Source organism: Tasmannia lanceolata, unplaced genomic scaffold, assembly GCF_043159265.1.
Source record: "Tasmannia lanceolata isolate RefF3 unplaced genomic scaffold, GAP_Taslan_0.1 ptg000003l, whole genome shotgun sequence".
Classification (NCBI taxonomy): domain Eukaryota; kingdom Viridiplantae; phylum Streptophyta; class Magnoliopsida; order Canellales; family Winteraceae; genus Tasmannia; species Tasmannia lanceolata.
In genome coordinates this window covers 5,276,371-5,295,501 of record NW_027518680.1, presented here as the reverse complement: position 1 = coordinate 5,295,501, position 19,131 = coordinate 5,276,371, and the positions used below count along the sequence as shown (strand labels likewise).

The 19,131-nt window shown below is 39.2% G+C and overlaps 1 protein-coding gene across 1 annotated transcript; it reads left to right on the top strand.

The window, feature by feature from the left end:
* The first annotated feature begins 5,269 nt into the window (after positions 1-5,269).
* Positions 5,270-8,124, top strand: LOC143848877 (polygalacturonase-like). The gene is made up of 8 exons (XM_077357934.1): positions 5,270-5,759; positions 5,923-6,051; positions 6,204-6,371; positions 6,475-6,495; positions 6,673-6,880; positions 7,116-7,197; positions 7,317-7,542; positions 7,639-8,124. Exons 1-8 carry the CDS (start codon positions 5,448-5,450, stop codon positions 7,858-7,860), a joined length of 1,368 nt encoding a protein of 455 aa, XP_077214049.1. The 5' UTR covers positions 5,270-5,447; the 3' UTR covers positions 7,861-8,124.
* Positions 8,125-19,131: the final 11,007 nt, after the last annotated feature.

Below are 19,131 nucleotides of genomic sequence, written 5' to 3'. Positions count from 1 at the left end.
TCTCTCATAATGTTAAACATAACGATATCTGTCAGACATAGTCGAATCGTGCTGACCGCCTTCGACTCTGTGCTTCTCACTTGCCAACTGTCATCTTCTCCTGCTTCCCATCCTTTCCATTCAATGCCTTAGCCAAGCCCTAGGATCTCCTTCACCCTCATCTGCCATTGGGTGAAACTGCCCTTTCCGTCAAATCTGTCAATGTTGAACTCGGTAGAACTCGATTTTGCTGCCATCTCAGATTACTTCGCACTTCTCGGTGTAGCGCTCCACCTTGAACAAGAATCTTCTTTGACAATCTTTCCAACCCAAAAAATTGCTCTAAACGCGATCCAACTACAACACCCACGATCACTCCACCCGGCCTCAACGATCGCTCCAACCACAGCTCTGATACCACTTGTTGAGAAAATCCATCGGGCAGAACAATTCGACCGTGCACAGATTTAACGGAAAAGTAAAATACACAAATAAGCCACAAGATGAAGACTGTGATTTTATGTGGCTCAGAAAAGCTGACTCCACGGGCTAGAAACACGATCTTCCACCATGAGAAAACAACATACAAGGATTACAATGGATTTAAACCAAAATCCAAAACCCACAACCCTTTCCTTACTCCTCAAACCCAAGACCGTACCCAAGAGTAACCCGAGAGAAACCCACAAGAGAAAACCCAAGAAAAAACCCCAAGAGAAAGCTCTAAAGGCACCCAAGAAAAACCCACTTTCTTCTTCTCCTTCTGTCCCTCTTTCTCTCTCTTTTCTCTCGTCTCTTTTCTCTCATGTTTTTTCTCCCTCTCTACTCTTGCACGTTCTCACACCCAAGAGAAACACCTCTCTTGCCCCCTTTCCAAACGTGGGTTTTGGGAGCTAAAATAGCTAGGTTTTTATTTTCTTTCTAAACTCGAAAAAGGGAAACCTGCTACTTTGCTTTTTTGCCTTCCCACCCAAGTAATCCAACGTGGGTCGGAAATAAGGCAACTTTCCAACAATCTCCACCTTGGCTTATTTCCCAGCCACCTGAAGATTTTCCGTTGATGTTGCCACCGGTCCGCTATCATCGCAAACCACCACTGGCCTTCCAAAGTACCAGCTACACACCCTCGAATCACCTTGGTTCTTACTACTTCCAATTCGATCAACACGGCCAATGTACATGTGTAGCTGCCAACCCATTGACTGGCCTAGTCAACCTTGGAGAGGGATCTCGATCCATCCTCCCAAACGCAGGTACTGTCATCCTCTCACCATCATCTGCAACCTGGAAACCTGTCTCTGAACCAACTGCGAAAGAGACCCTACGTGTGCGCACACAATTACCCAGTTTCCAACTAGCCATCGAGATCTTAGGAACCCTAGTCACTGTGTCCCCGAACAGACGATATAATCCACCACAGTTCTCTCCTTTCATGAGAACCATACAGCCACGTGTGATTTTCATGGCTCCACTTGCAGCTGAAACCAAAGAGCTCGACTCCACCCAATTCCATGCTTCCTTTTATTCAGTAATAGTCATATGCCGCAAATCCTATGTTTAAAGCCAGGATGGATGGGCAAGAAGTTTCAAGCTTGAAGGCAAGTTTCGTACGCACAACAGCCAAACTATTGGATTTTGTTCCCCTCGCCCGGTGACATCTTTCCTCCTTAAGCCAACCCCTGGAGTCCAACCGACCAAGAGATATTAGATTCTTCCGTATCTTTGGGACATACGCCACACCGCCCAAAGTACGAACCACTCCATCAAACATATTGATCTTCATCGTCCCAACTCCCGTGACGTCACAAGTAGACCCGTCATCAAGGACACTACACCCGCCCCTGTCTCTTGGAACGTATCAAAATATTCCCCCTGGAGCATACATGAACAGAGTACCCTGAATAAAAAATCCACTCATCATGAGGAGAAGTATGATTACCTGAGGAGACTGTGAGAACGTCTCCAAACACTTCACTCTGTTCATTCGTTATCGCCACCACAGCATTCGTAGCACCATTGTCCGCCAGGTAAGCTAGCTTCGGACAATCCCACTTAATGTGACTATATTCCTTGCAACGGTAACATTGCGCGCCCTTTCCGCCGACTCCGGATCTTGACCTGCCTTTTCCAGATCCCCTGTCAGATGACCTTCCTCTTTGTTTCCCACCATTAACAACCAACCCATGCTCTTCACTTACACCAATAACATGTTTCTTTCGCATCTCATCTGATAAGAGCGACGCCTTGACTTCCTCTAACTTTATCGTATCCTTACTTTATAATAAACTCGACACCAAGTTGTCATACGAATCAGGAAGTGAAGTAAGAAGCAAAAGAGCCTTCTCTTCTTCCTTCAACTTTTTGTCAACCTTGTGGAGCTGATCCACAAGCTCGTTGAACTCTGGGATGTGTTCCAGAAGATCTTCGCCTTTTTGCATCTTCAGCCTGTACAATTGGCGTTTTAGATATAATCGGTTGGCCAAGCTTTATGACATATAAAGCTTTTCCAACTTCTCCAATAATTTAGGCACATCTTCTCCTCACATAACGTTAAACATAACGCTATCTGCCAGACATAGTCGAATCGTGCTGACCGCCTTCGACTCTACGTCTTCCAACTTGGCACCCGTCATCTTCTCCGGCTTCCAATCCTTTCCATTCAATGCCTTAGCCAAGCCCTGTTGAACTAAGATATCCTTCACCCTCATCTGTCATAGGGTGAAACTGCCGTTTATGTTAAATCTGTCGATGTTGAACTGGGTAGAACTCGATTTTGCCACCATTTCAGATTACTTCGCACTTCTCGGTGTAGCGCTCCACCTCGAACAAGAATCTTCTTTAACAATCTTTCCACCCTAAAAAATCGCTCTAACCGCGATCCAACTATAACACCCACGATCACTCCACCCGGCCTCGACGATTGCTCCAACCACAGCTCTGATACCACTTGTTGAGAAAATCCACCGGGCAGAACAATTCAATCTTGCACAAATTTAATGTAAAAGTAAAATACACAAACAAGTCACAAGATGAACACCGAGATTTTATGTGGTTCGGACAAGCCTACTCCATGAGTGAGAAACACCATCTTCCACCATGAGAAAACAACATACGATGATTACAATGGATTTAAACTAAAACCCGCAACCCGCAACCCTTTCCTTGCTTCTAAAACCCAAGACTGTACCCAAGAGTAACCCGAGAGAAACCCACAAGAGAAAACCCAACCCAAGAAAAACCAACTTGCTTCTTCTCCTTCTGTCCCTCTTTCTCTCTCCTTTCTCTAGTCTCTTTTCTCTCTCTCTCTTCTCTTGCATGTTCTCACACCCAGGAGAAACACCTCTCTTGCCCCCTTTCCAAACATGGGTTTTGGGAGCTAAAATTGCTAGGTTTGTCTTTTCTTTCTAAACCCCCAAAAGAGAAACCTACTACTTTGCTTTTTGCCTTCCCACCCAAGTAATCCAACGTGGGTTGGAAGTAAGGCAACTTTCCAAAGTGTTTATGTGTGGGTTGCCTTAGGGGGATCCCCAACTCAATATTCTCATAAAAAGTAGATAGAAAGCTCATATGTTTTTGCATGAATAATGTTTGCGAGTTGAAAAACAAGATCCTACGGCCCATATCAAAAGAAAAAGTAATCAATATTCACAGATCAAACACGTACTCCTCAACGTCAAATGGAAATTCTAGTATTGAATAGGCTCATATGAAGCCTTGGTCTTCCCTCTACAACTAGATTCGACTACGACATTTGATAAAGACGCCATCCTATCATCCTCAACCCTTTTCACATGCATCGCTCGTAAATTCTTTTTTTGGTAGGTTACACGCATCGCTCGTTAATTCGGCAGGTTAAAAACAAGGGTATATAGCCCCCTAGCCCTAGGCCCCAGCTAACACTCCTAACACCCATATCTATGCGCGCACGACTCTCTGGCTACGTGTCACATCTACATCGGACATGGTTCACCCATGAGAAGTGGAGGCCATCGATAAGAGTCATCACTAATCCTAAAGAGGCTAAGTAAACATTGATCGCCCACAATCATATACCACAATGGGAAAAAGAAAAGGGTCCCTCCAATAAAAGAAACGCAATAAAGTCTTGGAGACATTTATGTCACAAAGATAGGCCTTTGAACCCAACCGTTAAAAGCAACAAACCCAAGTCACAAACCCAAGCCCTCCTCCAAACCAATGCCTTCCTTTTCCCTAACTCACCACGGCAACTCATGGTATAAACATTACTATCGCCCCACAAATACTCATTTTCAAACCCCTTTGACATCATCCACAGACATGTCGATATCCTTTGAAATCCATGGATACGTGGGTGTGGCAATAAAAAATGGATTTCCGTTGACCATAAGCCATCTATCTATGAAAAAAAAATACATTTGGCCAACCCACGTGAAAAAATATGATCACTGTTGTGCGACCATCTGTTTGTACATGTGCATGGATGCATGCCTTCATGCACATCATCTACAACTTCATACATACATATATTCAAGAGTATATCCATTCATGTGATTTATAGTATTTGTGCTGATATGGGATTTATAATATTTATAGTATTTGGGAATTGCTAGCTATAGATGCAATCTTTAGTTCATTGTATATCTTTGGGTTGGAGGTCGGGCAGCATGTCCCCCTCTTGCACTATTTTTTCTTACTAATAAAATTTAAGGTGCCGGCTTGAGTTAAAAAAGAAAAAAGAAAAAAGAAAAAAGAAAAACTAAGTATAAGGGGTTTTGGGAAAGATTTGAACACATGTCTATGCTTACATGTATGGTGTTTCTCGTATTGTTGGGGGTTCCACACGAATGCAAAGAGATCCCACATTGGAAAAGTGAAAGAGATGTGGATGGGCTTATAAGGGCTTGGGCACCCTCCCCTTTACGGCTATCTTTTAAGGATGAGTTTTATCCTGGTCCCAACAAGTGGTATTAGAACCGGGGGTACTATTTAGCTCCCCAAATTCATAACACGATGTAATTTACAAAGAACAAATTTGTGTATATCTATAAGCTTCATGTATGTATTATTGTATATGATACATATGCATGTCTACTTTACATGCATGATTATGAGTAACAAGGAAAATGGGGAAAGGAAAGGTCGGTAGCTAGCAGAGAAATCTTTTTCCCTTTGGAGAACAAGAGACTTGAGAAGGTGGTGCAATTAGGTCAGCAACCGCCAAAGAAATCCTTCCATCTCAATCTCCTGTATCTCAATCCATACCTTAAAATTAACATGAAGAACAAACTATCCAAAGCCGCCATGGATTGAGTACAAATTGTACTCTCTTTCCCTCTTTCTCTCGGCCTACAAGTAGCTTCAAAAGCTACCATTGGTTTCTATATATATAGAAACTCATCATGACATGATTTCACCACCATACCTCTTGAACGTCAAGTACTCCATATCAGATTGGTTGTTTTATCTGTCTCTTACAAGTGAGAGATATGGGTCTAGAAAGACATTTACTCCCCCTTTTAATGCTATGCTGTTGTTCTTATTCCTGTTATGGCAATTTTCCTGAGGACCCACTCTCTGAAGCCTCTCCTTATGACAAAAGTGCTTATCCTACATATTTCGGCACTATCAACGAAAATGCCAGCGAATTCGAGGAGGAATTCACGACTTCAATAGGCTATGGCGAACCCCAATTATTTAGTTTCAAGCGGTTAGATCACGTGGAGAGTCGTTATTCTTCACCTATAACCGTGAATGTGGATGATTTTGGAGCTAAAGGTGACGGATCAGATGATACACAGGTAGGCACCAATAGAATAATGATAAAAACAAAACAGAATATCACACAGTTGTGATTGAATCCTCGTTGGGTTTTGATGATGTCTGACTTTTTGTTTGTGAATGGGTCTATTTGTTCTCGAGTGGTTTTGAAAAGTCTCACTTTCTATATGGTGTAACTGTCAGGCATTTGTGAAGGCTTGGGAGAAAGCTTGTTCATCTGCTCCATCTGTTCTTGTGATATCTAAGAATAAAAACTACCTTCTCAAGCCAATCACCTTCTCAGGCCCTTGCAAGTCATCTGTCACAGTAATGGTAAGATAAATTTAATTATGCAAACACATATGGGTCTTAATTTTTTTTGTATATAAAGATTGACCCCCATGCAGATTATTAAGTGTATTTGCTTCCCTTATCATTTCAGTTCATATAAATGTTATATTTATTTGTTTTTCCTAATGCATCAGATATATGGAACCATTGAAGCTTCCTCAGATCGATCGGATTGGGACCGGGGTCGAAGATACTGGATTAACTTTCAGAATATTCAGAATCTTAGAGTTGATGGGTCTGGGACTATCAATGGGAATGGAGAGATATGGTGGAAAAACTCCTGCAAAATCAACAAAGCTTTTGTAAGTTTTTTGAATTCACAATCACCAAATTCGATATAACAAACTTGCATTTCCTTTCAACAAGGGCTAATTCTTTTTTAATTCCTCATCTGTGAATTTGCAGCCTTGCACGCAGGCTCCAACGGTACATTTCCTGTTCTCTTTCCACCGAACACATGTTTAGTTTCATTATAGAGATGCTTAAATAAATACATTTCCTCTCCACTTTCAGCTTTCTTTCTATAAAAATCTTAAAAAAGGTTTAAGTAGTTAAAGAAAGGAACTGATGTTCTTCCATCTTTGGGTTCTTTTTTTTCAACAGGCCTTGACCTTTTCTTCATGCATGAACTTGATAGTGAATAACCTCAGCATTAAGGACAGCCAACAAATTCATCTCTCTTTTGAGAGATGTACCAATGTCCAAGCTTCCAATCTCATGGTAACTGCACCAGAAACAAGCCCCAACACGGATGGAATTCATATCACAAATACCCAAAATATTCAGATAACAAATTGTGTCATTGGAACAGGTAAAGAGAAAAAAGATGAACAGGGTGTCACCTCATTTTCTCCTAAGTTTTTTTTTTTCTGTTTTATGAAATATGGTCTTAATTTCATTACAAAACACAAAAAAAACAGAAGAAATAAAAACAATACATTTTCTTGTTCTACTTTTCCTTCAATGGAGTTTTGGGTACTTTAACAGACATAAAAAAACTCCAAAAAACTCGATTATGATGTGTACATTCTCCATATTTTTTTAAGGTGATGACTGCATCTCAATAGTAAGTGGGTCTCAAAACGTCAAAGCGACAGGCATAACCTGTGGACCAGGCCATGGAATCAGGTCTCAAACTCAATCTAATCCTTCTTGAAACTTTTAATTTGTAAATTTTCTAATTAAGAAGAATTGAACTTATTTTATTTTATTTTTTGTTTGTCCAAATATTGTCTTCTTGAACCCAGTATTGGAAGCCTGGGATCTGGCAATTCAGAAGATCATGTCTCACAAGTAATAGTAGATGGAGCCAATATTGTTGGAACAACAAATGGGGTCAGGATCAAAACCTGGCAGGGAGGTTCCGGGAGTGCAAGCAACATCAAATTTCAAAACATTGCCATGCGCAATGTCGCCAATCCTATAATCATTGACCAAAACTACTGTGACTCCAACAAACCATGCTCAGAAAAGGTGATTTCTGAATCCCCACCAGACCCTTTCTTAGTTTCACTCATCTAAATAGGATGTCTCACTTAAATCCAACGAGAATTTTGATGTGTCTTGCAGAATACAGCTGTGGAAGTAAGTAATGTGGTCTACAATAACATCAAAGGGACAAGTGCCTCAGATGTGGCTGTGGAATTTGATTGCAGCAAGAGCTTTCCATGTCATGGGATAGTGTTGAATAACATTAATTTGGTTGGAAGTGGAGGGAAAACCACAAGTAGCTCATGCAAAAATGTTAATGGGATTGCAATAGGAAATGTTTTCCCACGCCCTTGCTTCTAAAGAGAAGGAAATTAAATATACTTGTATTAATTTATCGATCTAGGATAGTGTGATTTTTTATTCTTCCATTAGATTGACATGAATTATATTGGGTTTTAATTTTTTGTGGGTATCTTTCAGCATTAAGAATCGAGGACAACTTCTCCTGTTTGTGTCTTCAAAATAGTGATGGGAAAAATACTGTATTTTATTTGTTCATGGATTGTAATAAAGTTGATACACTGTGTTTATTGTTCCAATAAAAATGGGTTTCATTTTTTTCCTTATCTTGTAGTTGACGATTGAATATGTCTGTTAGACATGGTGGAAAAGTAGGTTTAAAAAGATCACTTCCATTTCATTCAAACGCATGCTTTTTCCTTCCTTTCCTTTGTTGCTGTTGCTATTGAACACTTACCAAATAATTAGAGAAAAAGCATGCGTAAAAGGCTTGCAATTTCTAAGGTGGTGGTGTAATACTATAACCTGCCTACCTTGTAAAGAAAATAAGGAAACCTCTTTATGTCCTTTCTTACATTCCAAATGTATAACATGGAAGACGTAGAAAAATTAGTTGTGAATGATTGCATATGATGAATGGCTCTTGTAGGGTCTCAATATTCTTCTTGCCCAAGCAAAATAAAGAAAGCTGGATTGTAGTTTTTGATGGGGCCCATGAAATGATACCTATTTTCTATAGGATGGAGAAGAATATAAGCGGATCAGCGTCGGGTAGGGTGGGTTCGGGTTGGGCAGACTTTGCCCAATTGGATTTGGGTGTAGAAAGCATTATTTCGGGTTGATCGGCTGGGCCAGCCCAATTTGGTAAATTTAAATAAAGTTCGATTTTGCCTAAAAATCAATGTACATGCCACAAATCAAATGGTGAGACTCATCCCGTACGTGATCTTCATGCAATGGAGGGGCCCCACTTCCGCCTTATGTACGCGCGTGAACAGATTTGTTGATCTGCTCTTGATCAGATGATCTTAGGCCCTCGATCCATCAATTCTCGTTTGAGGGTCCAAAAAGAAAAGCTAAACCGTGCTTTGACTTAATAGTCTGGACTCCGGAGGGGGGAGGATCTTGCTTAGTCTTAGTCCAATTCTTTCTCCGGTTCAGATGGGGTAGGGAAGCCATTACGTCTCCTCGAATATTCTTTCGGTGGTCCTAGTTCTTGGATTGAATCTAAGTCGAAAATAATTGTTGTGTGCTTTTCTCAAAAGCAGAAGCAGGTAGGGAGTCCGCAGGAAGAGATATGGGGCCCGCCTAATCCAAACCATTGGTAGGGAGGTAAAACGGATTTCTTTCTTTTTGGATAGGTGAGCTCCCAAGTGAAGCCCCCCTATAGCCATTACGGGTGGACATGGTTCGGTTTTGGGGTATACCCAGAACCGAACCATATATAATCGGTTCCCTGAAATTGGAACCAGAACCGAACCATATATGTTTGGAACCGAGCCGAACTAGAACAATATATAATCGGTTCGGTTCTGGGTTTACCCAACCTTCACCAAATGTAGATATTTTGCCTAATCGTATTTATAATTGGTTCGGTCCTGTTTATATATGAACTACAAACACTAACAGGCACAAATTTGGGATAATCATGCACAAATTTGGGGGCGAATTAAAATTTTAAAGGCAAAGCAACACGTTAAAGAGGGGTGAATAAAAAGGGGGTGGGGTGATTTTACCAAATGAGGAGGCATTCGGTTTTAAGGTGAGGGTTGGTTCTCGGTTCCGGGATCCCAAACCCAGAACCGAACTGAAATTCCACCGGTTCCAGGATATCAGAACCGGAACCGAACCACATAGATATGGAACCGAACCGAACCGAACCATATGTGCCGGTTCAGTTCGGTTCCTCCGTTCGAACCGGAACCATGTCCACCCCTAATCCTTATATACTATATATAAAGCAAGAATCATGGGTTAATTTCTTCCACTCTTTTGGATTAATTACTTCTGCATCCTGTACATCTTTTGTTCAAACTTCCAGCCGCCTCCAACTTTCACTGTCCAATCTCGTCATTTCACTCCTATGGTTGTCGATCCAAGCAAAACACCATTCTGCTAATATTTTGCCCTCGAGAAGCATCCAAAAAAAGCGGACATCTTTACCTTTTGGTTCCCCTCTTTTGCTAAAATTGCATCGTATGTCCACTTTTTAAATTCCATCGACCTTCCCTCTATATCCCCTTTCTTTGTTGTTTTTCTCATGTCAGTTTCTCCCAAGCCCTTGTAAATACTTCCAAAAAAAACGCCAGCTGTGACCTACTTCATTACTTTTTCGACTGCATCTAGCCAGCAGTTTGACGTTTTGCTTTCACGTATCATCTCAATATTTGGTTGATAAGAGAGAACGATCAGATAAAGATGTGGCCTACAATACCTACATGTTTGTACGCCCACTCACAAGTACTTTACAGCTTACCCCATAGGATGATCCAAACTGTCCATTTGATAGGCCACAAGGTAAATAGGTTGTGTGCCTAACATCATTTCCCCAAGATGATCCCAACCCTTCGATCTAGAGGTTTCCAAAATATGCCCTTCATCTATAGATTGTAGGGCTAAGATCAACATATGGGAATGATTTTTTTGGGAACAATCAATTTATATTGTGGCCCATTAGGGCGTACTGTACTTTTAAAAAATAATTCACTATACAGACTTACACCATAGGCTATGTGCCAAAAGCCATTTCCATAGGATGATCCCAACCCAGTGATCACGTTCACCCCAAATCGCTTCGAACCCTTCTCTCTTTCCTTCGTTTTCTGTCTTCACCTGTTGGAGTTTTCTAGAACTCTCTCTCCTCGTATGCTCTTTTTTCTCATCTCTTCTCTCTTCCCGTCCCTTTCTTCATATGTTGAATTTAAATTGGTGGCCATCTTGCTTCGCAGATGATAGAATTTATGATATCATGATTGATGAGGAGGTTGTTGGACTTGTAGGGCCACACAGACGTAGTGCTAAAATCCTTTATGTGATGCTGGATTGGATGTTCAAAGAACAAATTAATTTTTTTATTCCTTCAAAACATTGATTATTTTGATTTTCCTTTCATTTTTTTAGAATGGTGTTGCTTTTCTTCTATAATATAGTTTTTTGCTTAAATTAACAACTTTTTTTTTTACTTTTAAAGTACTTAAATTACATAATAAAATAAAAAATATTTTATATATTATTCTAATTCTGTGATAATATTTTATTCCTTTGACAGAATAAAAGAACAATAATCTTTCAGTAGTAATATTTGCAATACCATGTTTTAATAATGAAACAAAATTAGCTTGTATTTCCTCTTCAACTGGCTCTAAAGAGCAATAACAGTTGACAATTGTTTAAATAAGAAGGACAAGATTAATTAGTGCAGTTATCAAAACATGATAGTTCCAATATCAGTACTTTAATATTTACTTTTCTTGCTTTTGTGTGTTTATCTCTTTTATGTATATCTTTTTTCCCCGTGTATTCTATTTTGTTGACAATTATAATTATGAATTTTGATTATACCCCTCTCAAGGGAGCTTTGATCTGTGCTTTATTTATTTGGATGGAATAGCTCAACAACTCCATAGTATTCATTGTCTATGCTGGATGATTCTATAATTAGTGAATTTGTTCGGTTAGTGTTTTTATATTGACTGAACAGAGTTGAAATTAGACATACATCTAAAATTCTGTCCAAAGTGTGAGCCAACAACTAAGTCTAAGTTATGACAAAATGCCAAAGAGATGACATCAGATCACTCCCCTTTGGCTTTTAAAACCCCCCATTCGAATCTTCAAATAGCAAATGCAGGTGACGCAAAGTTGAGACCAATTTTCAGTCCAAAGTGAGGAATTGTTCAAATCAATGTTCAGCAAATGATTCTGCATGATGTATTAGTCAAACGACTCAAACCGTGTTAGTCAAAATCTATGTAATGAGCTTAATCATATATAAACTTTCATAGTTTTCATCAACATATGTAGTTTCAACAATAATTTCCATTAGAACACAGGTTTGTACATGCTTTTGATAGATTTACTTTTGAGATTGCAACTGCACTTTTGTGGCTCCTCATATTGATGCTTTTTTTGCATCATACATTTCAAAAATTGTATAAGCTCCATACTTGTCTTTGTTGCTTAAAGATTATTATTAAATTCATATGCAGTCGATCGGAATAGTTCATTAAGACGCCGCACGTGCGGTGCACGTGCCTTTTACTAGTAGCCATCAAGACTCGACGTAATGGACAAACCCAAGGGAAAAAAAGGCTTCGAATAATCATACTTGACGTAATGGACAAACCCAAGGGGAAAAAAGGCTTCGAATAATCATACTTGACGTAATGGACAAACCCAAGGGGGAAAAAGGCTTCCAATAACCATGACCATATTTGAATGATTGTTTGTTTTTAATACCAAAAAAGCGCCCTACTCATGGGATGTGTGATCAAGACCATGTGGGTTTGGCTAGTCAACTTCACTATGGCTCGAATTGAGAAGTACCTTGTGTCATAATTGAAAAATTCCATGGCTCGAATCTTTTTTTATTATTATTAGGGCTTGAATCATTAGTATTGTACTACGGGTGCAACTCAGGTCCAGTTCAACCCAAAAAAAAGTCTGGTCAAGTTGGGTTGAATTCGGGTTGGGTTCGGGTTGATGGCTTGGGCATCCCGACCCAAGTGAAACTCGACATTTTTTTATCAATTTATTGTTGTGTAAGCTTAAAAAGTCGGGTTGGGCCAGGTTGGAGGGGTCAGGTTGGGTTGAACCTTGTCGGTTTGGAAATCGGGTTGTGTTGGCCTCTGCCAACCCGACCCGACCCAACCCTACTCAGGTGGCACCCCTATTAATAATAGTACACTAACCTCTACTATGGGGTTACTTTCCCCTCGAATTTTTCATCAGTTTACAGGGCTCAGCTTATTTCAAGCTTTTTTTTCTTTTTTCTTTTTGGAAAAAATACACTTAGACTCCCTGTGGTTTCTAATACATTCAACTTAACCCATAATGTTTAAAAAGTTACAAGTAGACCCCCTGTGGTTTCAATTTGTATAAGGTAGACCCCCTCAGTGGACAGTTTGTCCACAGATTGAAGGGTTAGGATGCTCCTATGGAGGTGATTTTTTGGGCACACCCTATATATGTCAGGGCCCATCAAATGAACGCTTTGGATCATCCAAACAATGTGGGCCCACTGTGTTTCTGTTAGTGGGCCCAAACCCCATACCCGAATCCAAACACTACCAAAAACACAGTGGGCCCACATTGTTTGGATGATCCAAAGCGTTCATTTGATGGGCCCTGGCATAGATAGGGTGTGCCAAAAAAATCAGCTCCATAGGATCATCCTAACCCTTCAATCTGTGGACGAACTGTCAACTGAGGTGGTCTACCTTACACAAATTGAACCCACAGGGGGTCTACTTGTAACTTTTTAAACATTAGGGGTTAAGTTGAATGTGTTAGAAACCACTGGCGGTCTAAGTGTATTTTTCCCTTTCTTTTTTCTTTTTGAAATGGGTTTTCATTATTAAAGTGAAATTTGAGCACAAATTATTTCAACCTCCTTTCCACATGAAGAGGGTGTAAAACAAATTCTTGTAAAATCTGTTTTACAACCATTTTACATCAAAAGAAACGTGATTAGCGAAGCAATCGTTCTAATGGAATCCGTCCGATTGTCACATGCTGCTTTTCTCTGTTTTTCAGAGATTCGAATTTGTTTAACTTTGGTGTACATCCAAACCAACCCTCTGTTAAGTCAGTTGCAATCTGTAGACACCCCATTTTGACTAAGCCCTAAACCTTCCTGGCTCGTGCCAAATCCATCCAAATCTCAGCATTAGGGTTCCAAACTTCACCCTAGGCTGGATGAGAGTCTCTTCTAACCCCCTGCAAAATTTCATCGAGATCGGAGGTCGTTTGCCTAGTAAATGGACCGAAATAGTGTGTGTAGTGCAAATGAGGGGGTGGCCCACTAGGTTTTTCATTTTACCCCAAAATCCGTGTATTTGAAGGAAAATTCCAGTCATCCAAAGACCCTAAGTGCCCATGAATACATTTTTAGAAGCCTTAAAGCCCTAGAAATGTCCCGGCAAAATTCCAGAAAAATCCAACAAAAAAAATTCACAAAAGACAAGCTGAGTTTGTGTAGTTATCAAAACAAGGGGGTGATTTAGCCAGTCAGAGTCGCGCATTTGTGCGCTTATCAAATAGGGTGCGGATATCGGTTCGCAAAAATGCCTATAAATAGCACCTTAATCCTCATTTTTAAAAAGGAAAAAAAAGGAAAAAATTCGCAAAGAGAGAGAGAGAGTTTTCCCCAAATCAGAAACCCTAACCCTCGTTCCTTCTTCTCCGGCAGATCTAGCCAAATTCTGACCGATTCTCCGGCCATTAATTCTTTCTTTCATTTGTTCTTTACTTTTCTCTAGTCTTGAAATCCACGGATCTGAAGTTTTTCTCCAAGAAACTCTAAATTCCACTTATTTTCTTCATATTCTCCAATCATCTCCGGTTAGATTCCGGCCGTTCTCGAGCCAGTCTCCGGTCATTCTTTTGTTTCTTCACTTTCATCTCATCACTTTCCTCTCATTCCTTGTTGTTCTATTTCGAAATTTCGAAACCTAAATTTTTTTTTTCCGAACTTTATTTTCTTCTTCACACCATATCTGAGTGTTATCTTATCCTTACTATTGTCTAAACTTTGAAAAATTTGGAGAAGAGGAGAGCTGCAGATTTTGTATATTTGTTCTTCATGTAGATCTAAAGATCTGAGATTCAGAAATTATAACGATTAGTTTAGATCTGTGAAATTGTCATCCTTTCCACTAATTTCAACAAAATCGTGAGATTGAAGCTTTGGATCAAGCTGAGATCAACATAATCATTTTGCAGATCTCATTCTTAACAGGCAGATCAAAGAGTAAAGGTAAGTAAAATATGTTATTTTTCTTTAATCTAATTATTTTCTTTTATTTTTATTTTCTTTACATTTTCTTGATTCTCTGATTCTACCGGCATATTTTTATTGATTGTGTTGAAAGTCATCCGATTCTATGATTATTTCATTAGATGTAAAATGAGGTGTTTTTTTTTTTAATTTCATTTATCATAATTATGATTCTGTATTTGTCTTAAGGATTTAGAAATCAGTTTTTTTTCTTTTAAAAAAAAACTCTTTAACATTGTATTTCTTTTAGTCTACAGTAGCATGAAAACTCAGATTTCATTTGTTTCAATTTATTCCCCTTCTCTGATAATCACAAATAAGTGCTGATTTATAGCAGTTCAGAATGGAAATTTTGGTTTCTTTAAAGCTTTACAAGAAAATTGGATGATTAGCTGTCATATAGAATTTGGTATACCTAGAACCTGTACAAAATTCATGTTTTTTCTTTTCATTTGTGGCATTACAAATTGCCCAAAATCATTTTTCCACTTCACCTATGGCATTACAAGTTGTACAGACTCAGTTCTCATCTACATATTCAGCACTACAAGATGCACAAGTTCAGCTCCTATACATTTGGTTTGGCGTGTTTCATAAATTCAGTTTCTCCTATTTATAGTTCAGTTCATGATTAGAGTAATTCCATGAATTCAGCTTATATTATTGGTAGTTCAGTTTATGTTCTATATATATAGTTCTGCCTATGTTTTGTATGATATAAGGTCAGTTTTAGTTCTTGTCCTTTGTGTTTATGAAAGTCACTTATCATATTTGTATAGTTCAGTTTATGTCTTGGTGTAATAGGGAATTGGTTCATCCATTTATAGTTTAATCTCATTCTGTGTGTTTATATAAAATCAACCTATCAATTCTATAGTTTAGCTCGTGTTCTGTGTGGTCATACAAAATCACCTCATGGTTCCCAATGCAATAAAAGCCACATGTACTGCCAATTCAAAAGTGGGGCCCACTTGTATGAAGAAGTGTTGAAGTGTAGATGACTAAATAACACAAACTCTAACACCTCAAGCTTTACCAGGTATTGAAATCCACGTTATAACCAAGCCAAATGTGAGGCCCACTTGTGAGATAAGTGTTGGAGTGTATAAAATGATTAAATAATACTCACTCTACAGCAAACACTTAGATTATATAGTGAGGCCCACGTTTGAGGGTGGTCTTGAGGTATAAATGATTTAATAGCACCATCTCTAACAGCAAAGCTTTTGGATAATTTGGTGGTTTGACATGAGTAAGGCTAACCTAAAAGTAGGGCCCACTTATGATGGGAGTGTTGAAGTATAAATGAATAAACACCACTGATTCTAACAACTTCAGCTTTTGGGACTTATGTCATCTTTGAAAATTTTAAGGTTTTGATCTTACCCAGTCTTAGTAGTAACCCCCCTCTCATTTAGAAGACTTGTCAAGTCTTTTAGACATGTTTAGACATCCTTTAAACCCTTGCCCTTATCATTATAAGGGCGATGAAGGCGATAGCCCAAGCCCATTATTAGAGGACTTACATAGTCTGAATAGCGCTCCCCTTTTTATTTTTAGGCTTATCCAGCCTTTAGTAAGTCTTAGAAATTTCCCTCTCACACCTTAATAGTGGTAGCCATTTCCTTTTTGATATTAACAGCCTTATTTCACCCTGACAATAACAAATATCATTTTTTTTAGATTTAGTTATACTTCGCTGCTTACATATATTAAATAAATGCCTCTTTTAATTTATACTTTGTATAGATTAGAAATATCATTGGAAAAATTTGTATAAAATATTGAGAATTTATTACTTTTCTTTTATCTTAAGTTTTGAGTTAGATTCTGAAGATAAATGGATTGTTCAGGTGAGATTATCTCGAAGCTTATTATACTCATTCCTTTTTATTTAAATAAATTGTTTAATAGGAAGAAGGAGATCAGATGACTACTCTATTCGATATTATCGACATGAGTACTGTCTGATTTCAAGGAGGGATATAGAAATATTATTATGTGTATATAATATCAGATGATTACTTTAGCATCATCTGATTTCATCCCCATATTGGGGTGGTGTTTGTGGTTGGGCATAGAAGTGTTTGATATTGTTTTCCTTTACTTTATTAGGCTATCCAGCGGCTGGTCTGGACTAATTAATGTTGTTTATCATTTTATGATTGCTATAGATTGTGTATTTTTTTTATTGAAAATTCTTCTTTGCTTAGCACTTGATTTATTTTTATAAGAATAGAATGGAATTTGCGATTATCTGGTAGCCTTTTCTTCTCTCTTTGATGGACTAACACAGTCTTATAGATTTCTGTTAAATTTCTTTAGATACTAGAATCCCCTCTCATTGCAAGGGCGATGAAGGTGATATCCCAAGCCCATCCTAGGAGACTTGCCTAGTCTTGCTAGTATTTTTCTCTATCTCATCTCTGTGCCTAGGAGACTTGCCTAGTCTCGTTAGCAATTTTCTCTATCCTACCTCTGTGTCTAAGAGACTTACCCAGTCTCATTCTCTTGCTAAACCTCCCCTTTGTGCTTCGTTTAGTTTTGGGAGAACACCTTACTCGGCTTGGCAACATACCCCTACCCTTATGGGTATTGGGTTGCACATTTGTTGCACCCTAGGGCTAGGTAGCTGTCCGGCCCGGCTGGGTGTTTTACCTTTACCAAATATGCACAAGGTCTCTTTTTCCTTATTACTTGTGAGCTTTATCTTAGTTTGATAGTCCACTAGCATAGGAATCCGTCCTTAGTCTAGAGAGTCAGTCCTCTTGTTCAGGAATCAAATTCTATCATCATAGGGGTTAGGATTTTATCCAACCTTTCATCAGATCATGTTCTTCTATCCGCTCTTGCAAGGTATAGGATGCTGTCCAACCCTTGCAGAGTCGTGTTTCTGTTCATTCCCCCGCAAAGCATAGGATGCTGTCCAACCTTTGCAGGATATCAGGAGTCTGTCCTCCCCTTATGATGATAGGATTCAGTCCTCTCGTGTCAAAAACATCAAAAATATCTAAAAATCTCAAAAATCTTGACTCATTAGGAGAATAGTTAGGAATTCTGTTCCGAACTACGTTGGCTTGATCCTCTTCCACGAGGTACGTAGTGCAGCTTGGGATCCACATCCCAAGTCCAGCCAAACCTTTAAAAATAAACATTTCAAACTTTCCAAAATTACAAAAATATTCAAAACCTTTTTCAAAAAGATCTTCCTCTAGAGTTAGGAGTCTGTCCTAGATATTTAGGGTGTTTTAGAGTTAGGAGTCTGTCCTGATTTGTATTGATATGGTGTGTCCTGTCGTGTGAGTGTCCCTAGAGTTAGGAGGCCTCGAGTCGATCGGTTAGACACTTAGTCGAACCGATGGCTAGACTAGGAAGCATATAGTCAGCCCATGGTTTTCTTTAGGATGCACAGCCTAGATACATATAGGATGTAGGGCCCACCTGCATTAGCTTAAAGGATAACCAACTTGCATTAGTTAGGGCATATAGAGTCATAAAAATCACAATTCACATGAATTTAAGCAATTGTACAAAAAACTTTAAAAATCAGTCGAGTCTAGTGGAATCGAGTCTAGAATAGCAGTTCTAGATGGTTAGGCATATTAGTTTAGAATATGGCATCGAACTACGTTGACTACGATTCTTCCCGAGGCCGGGATACGTAGAGCAGCTGGGATGGACGGCCATCTTGGTCCGAGTCAGGTCGCATTAGAGTTAGGACTCATTTTGTCCAGTCATGTATAGAATTGAATTGTGTTGTGTGTTTTGCTGTGTTTTCTTACTTTCATGTACAGATCCTATACCTTTAGCTGTAGCATGCATGTGTTTGCACACCAGAACTCAGACACCAATTAGGTATGACACTCATAACCTAGTTATTCTTAGGCGACACTTATTTCATTTCTTTTAGGTGTGGTTATTAATCATCTCCGAGACATGCATGATTAGATAGACGTCTTCTCGGAGATATTCGTTCCCATTTCATATGGCTTTCGCCCAAAACTCTTCAAAATTATTAAGTAAATGGCATAAGAGACCAGGTGTTTGCACTTGGGCGAATGAGGTGCTCTTTAGACCTTCCGAATTCGTAACCAGGCACGAACCTTCTTTTATATCTCTGGTTATCCGTTGCAACAGAGCATAGTATGGGATCCTTGGCCCACTTCCTTGGATGGCGACTCTTCTTTGTTTAAGGTACGCCTCGAATCTGGGCTAGTCCCCGAATCGAGAGGTATCTCACCTTTGTATCGCCACTCATGCTGTGAGAGGCACATTCTTTCGAGAGTTCCCTGGTAGAGCTCCCCATTCACGTGGATGATCCATAGAGACCCAGC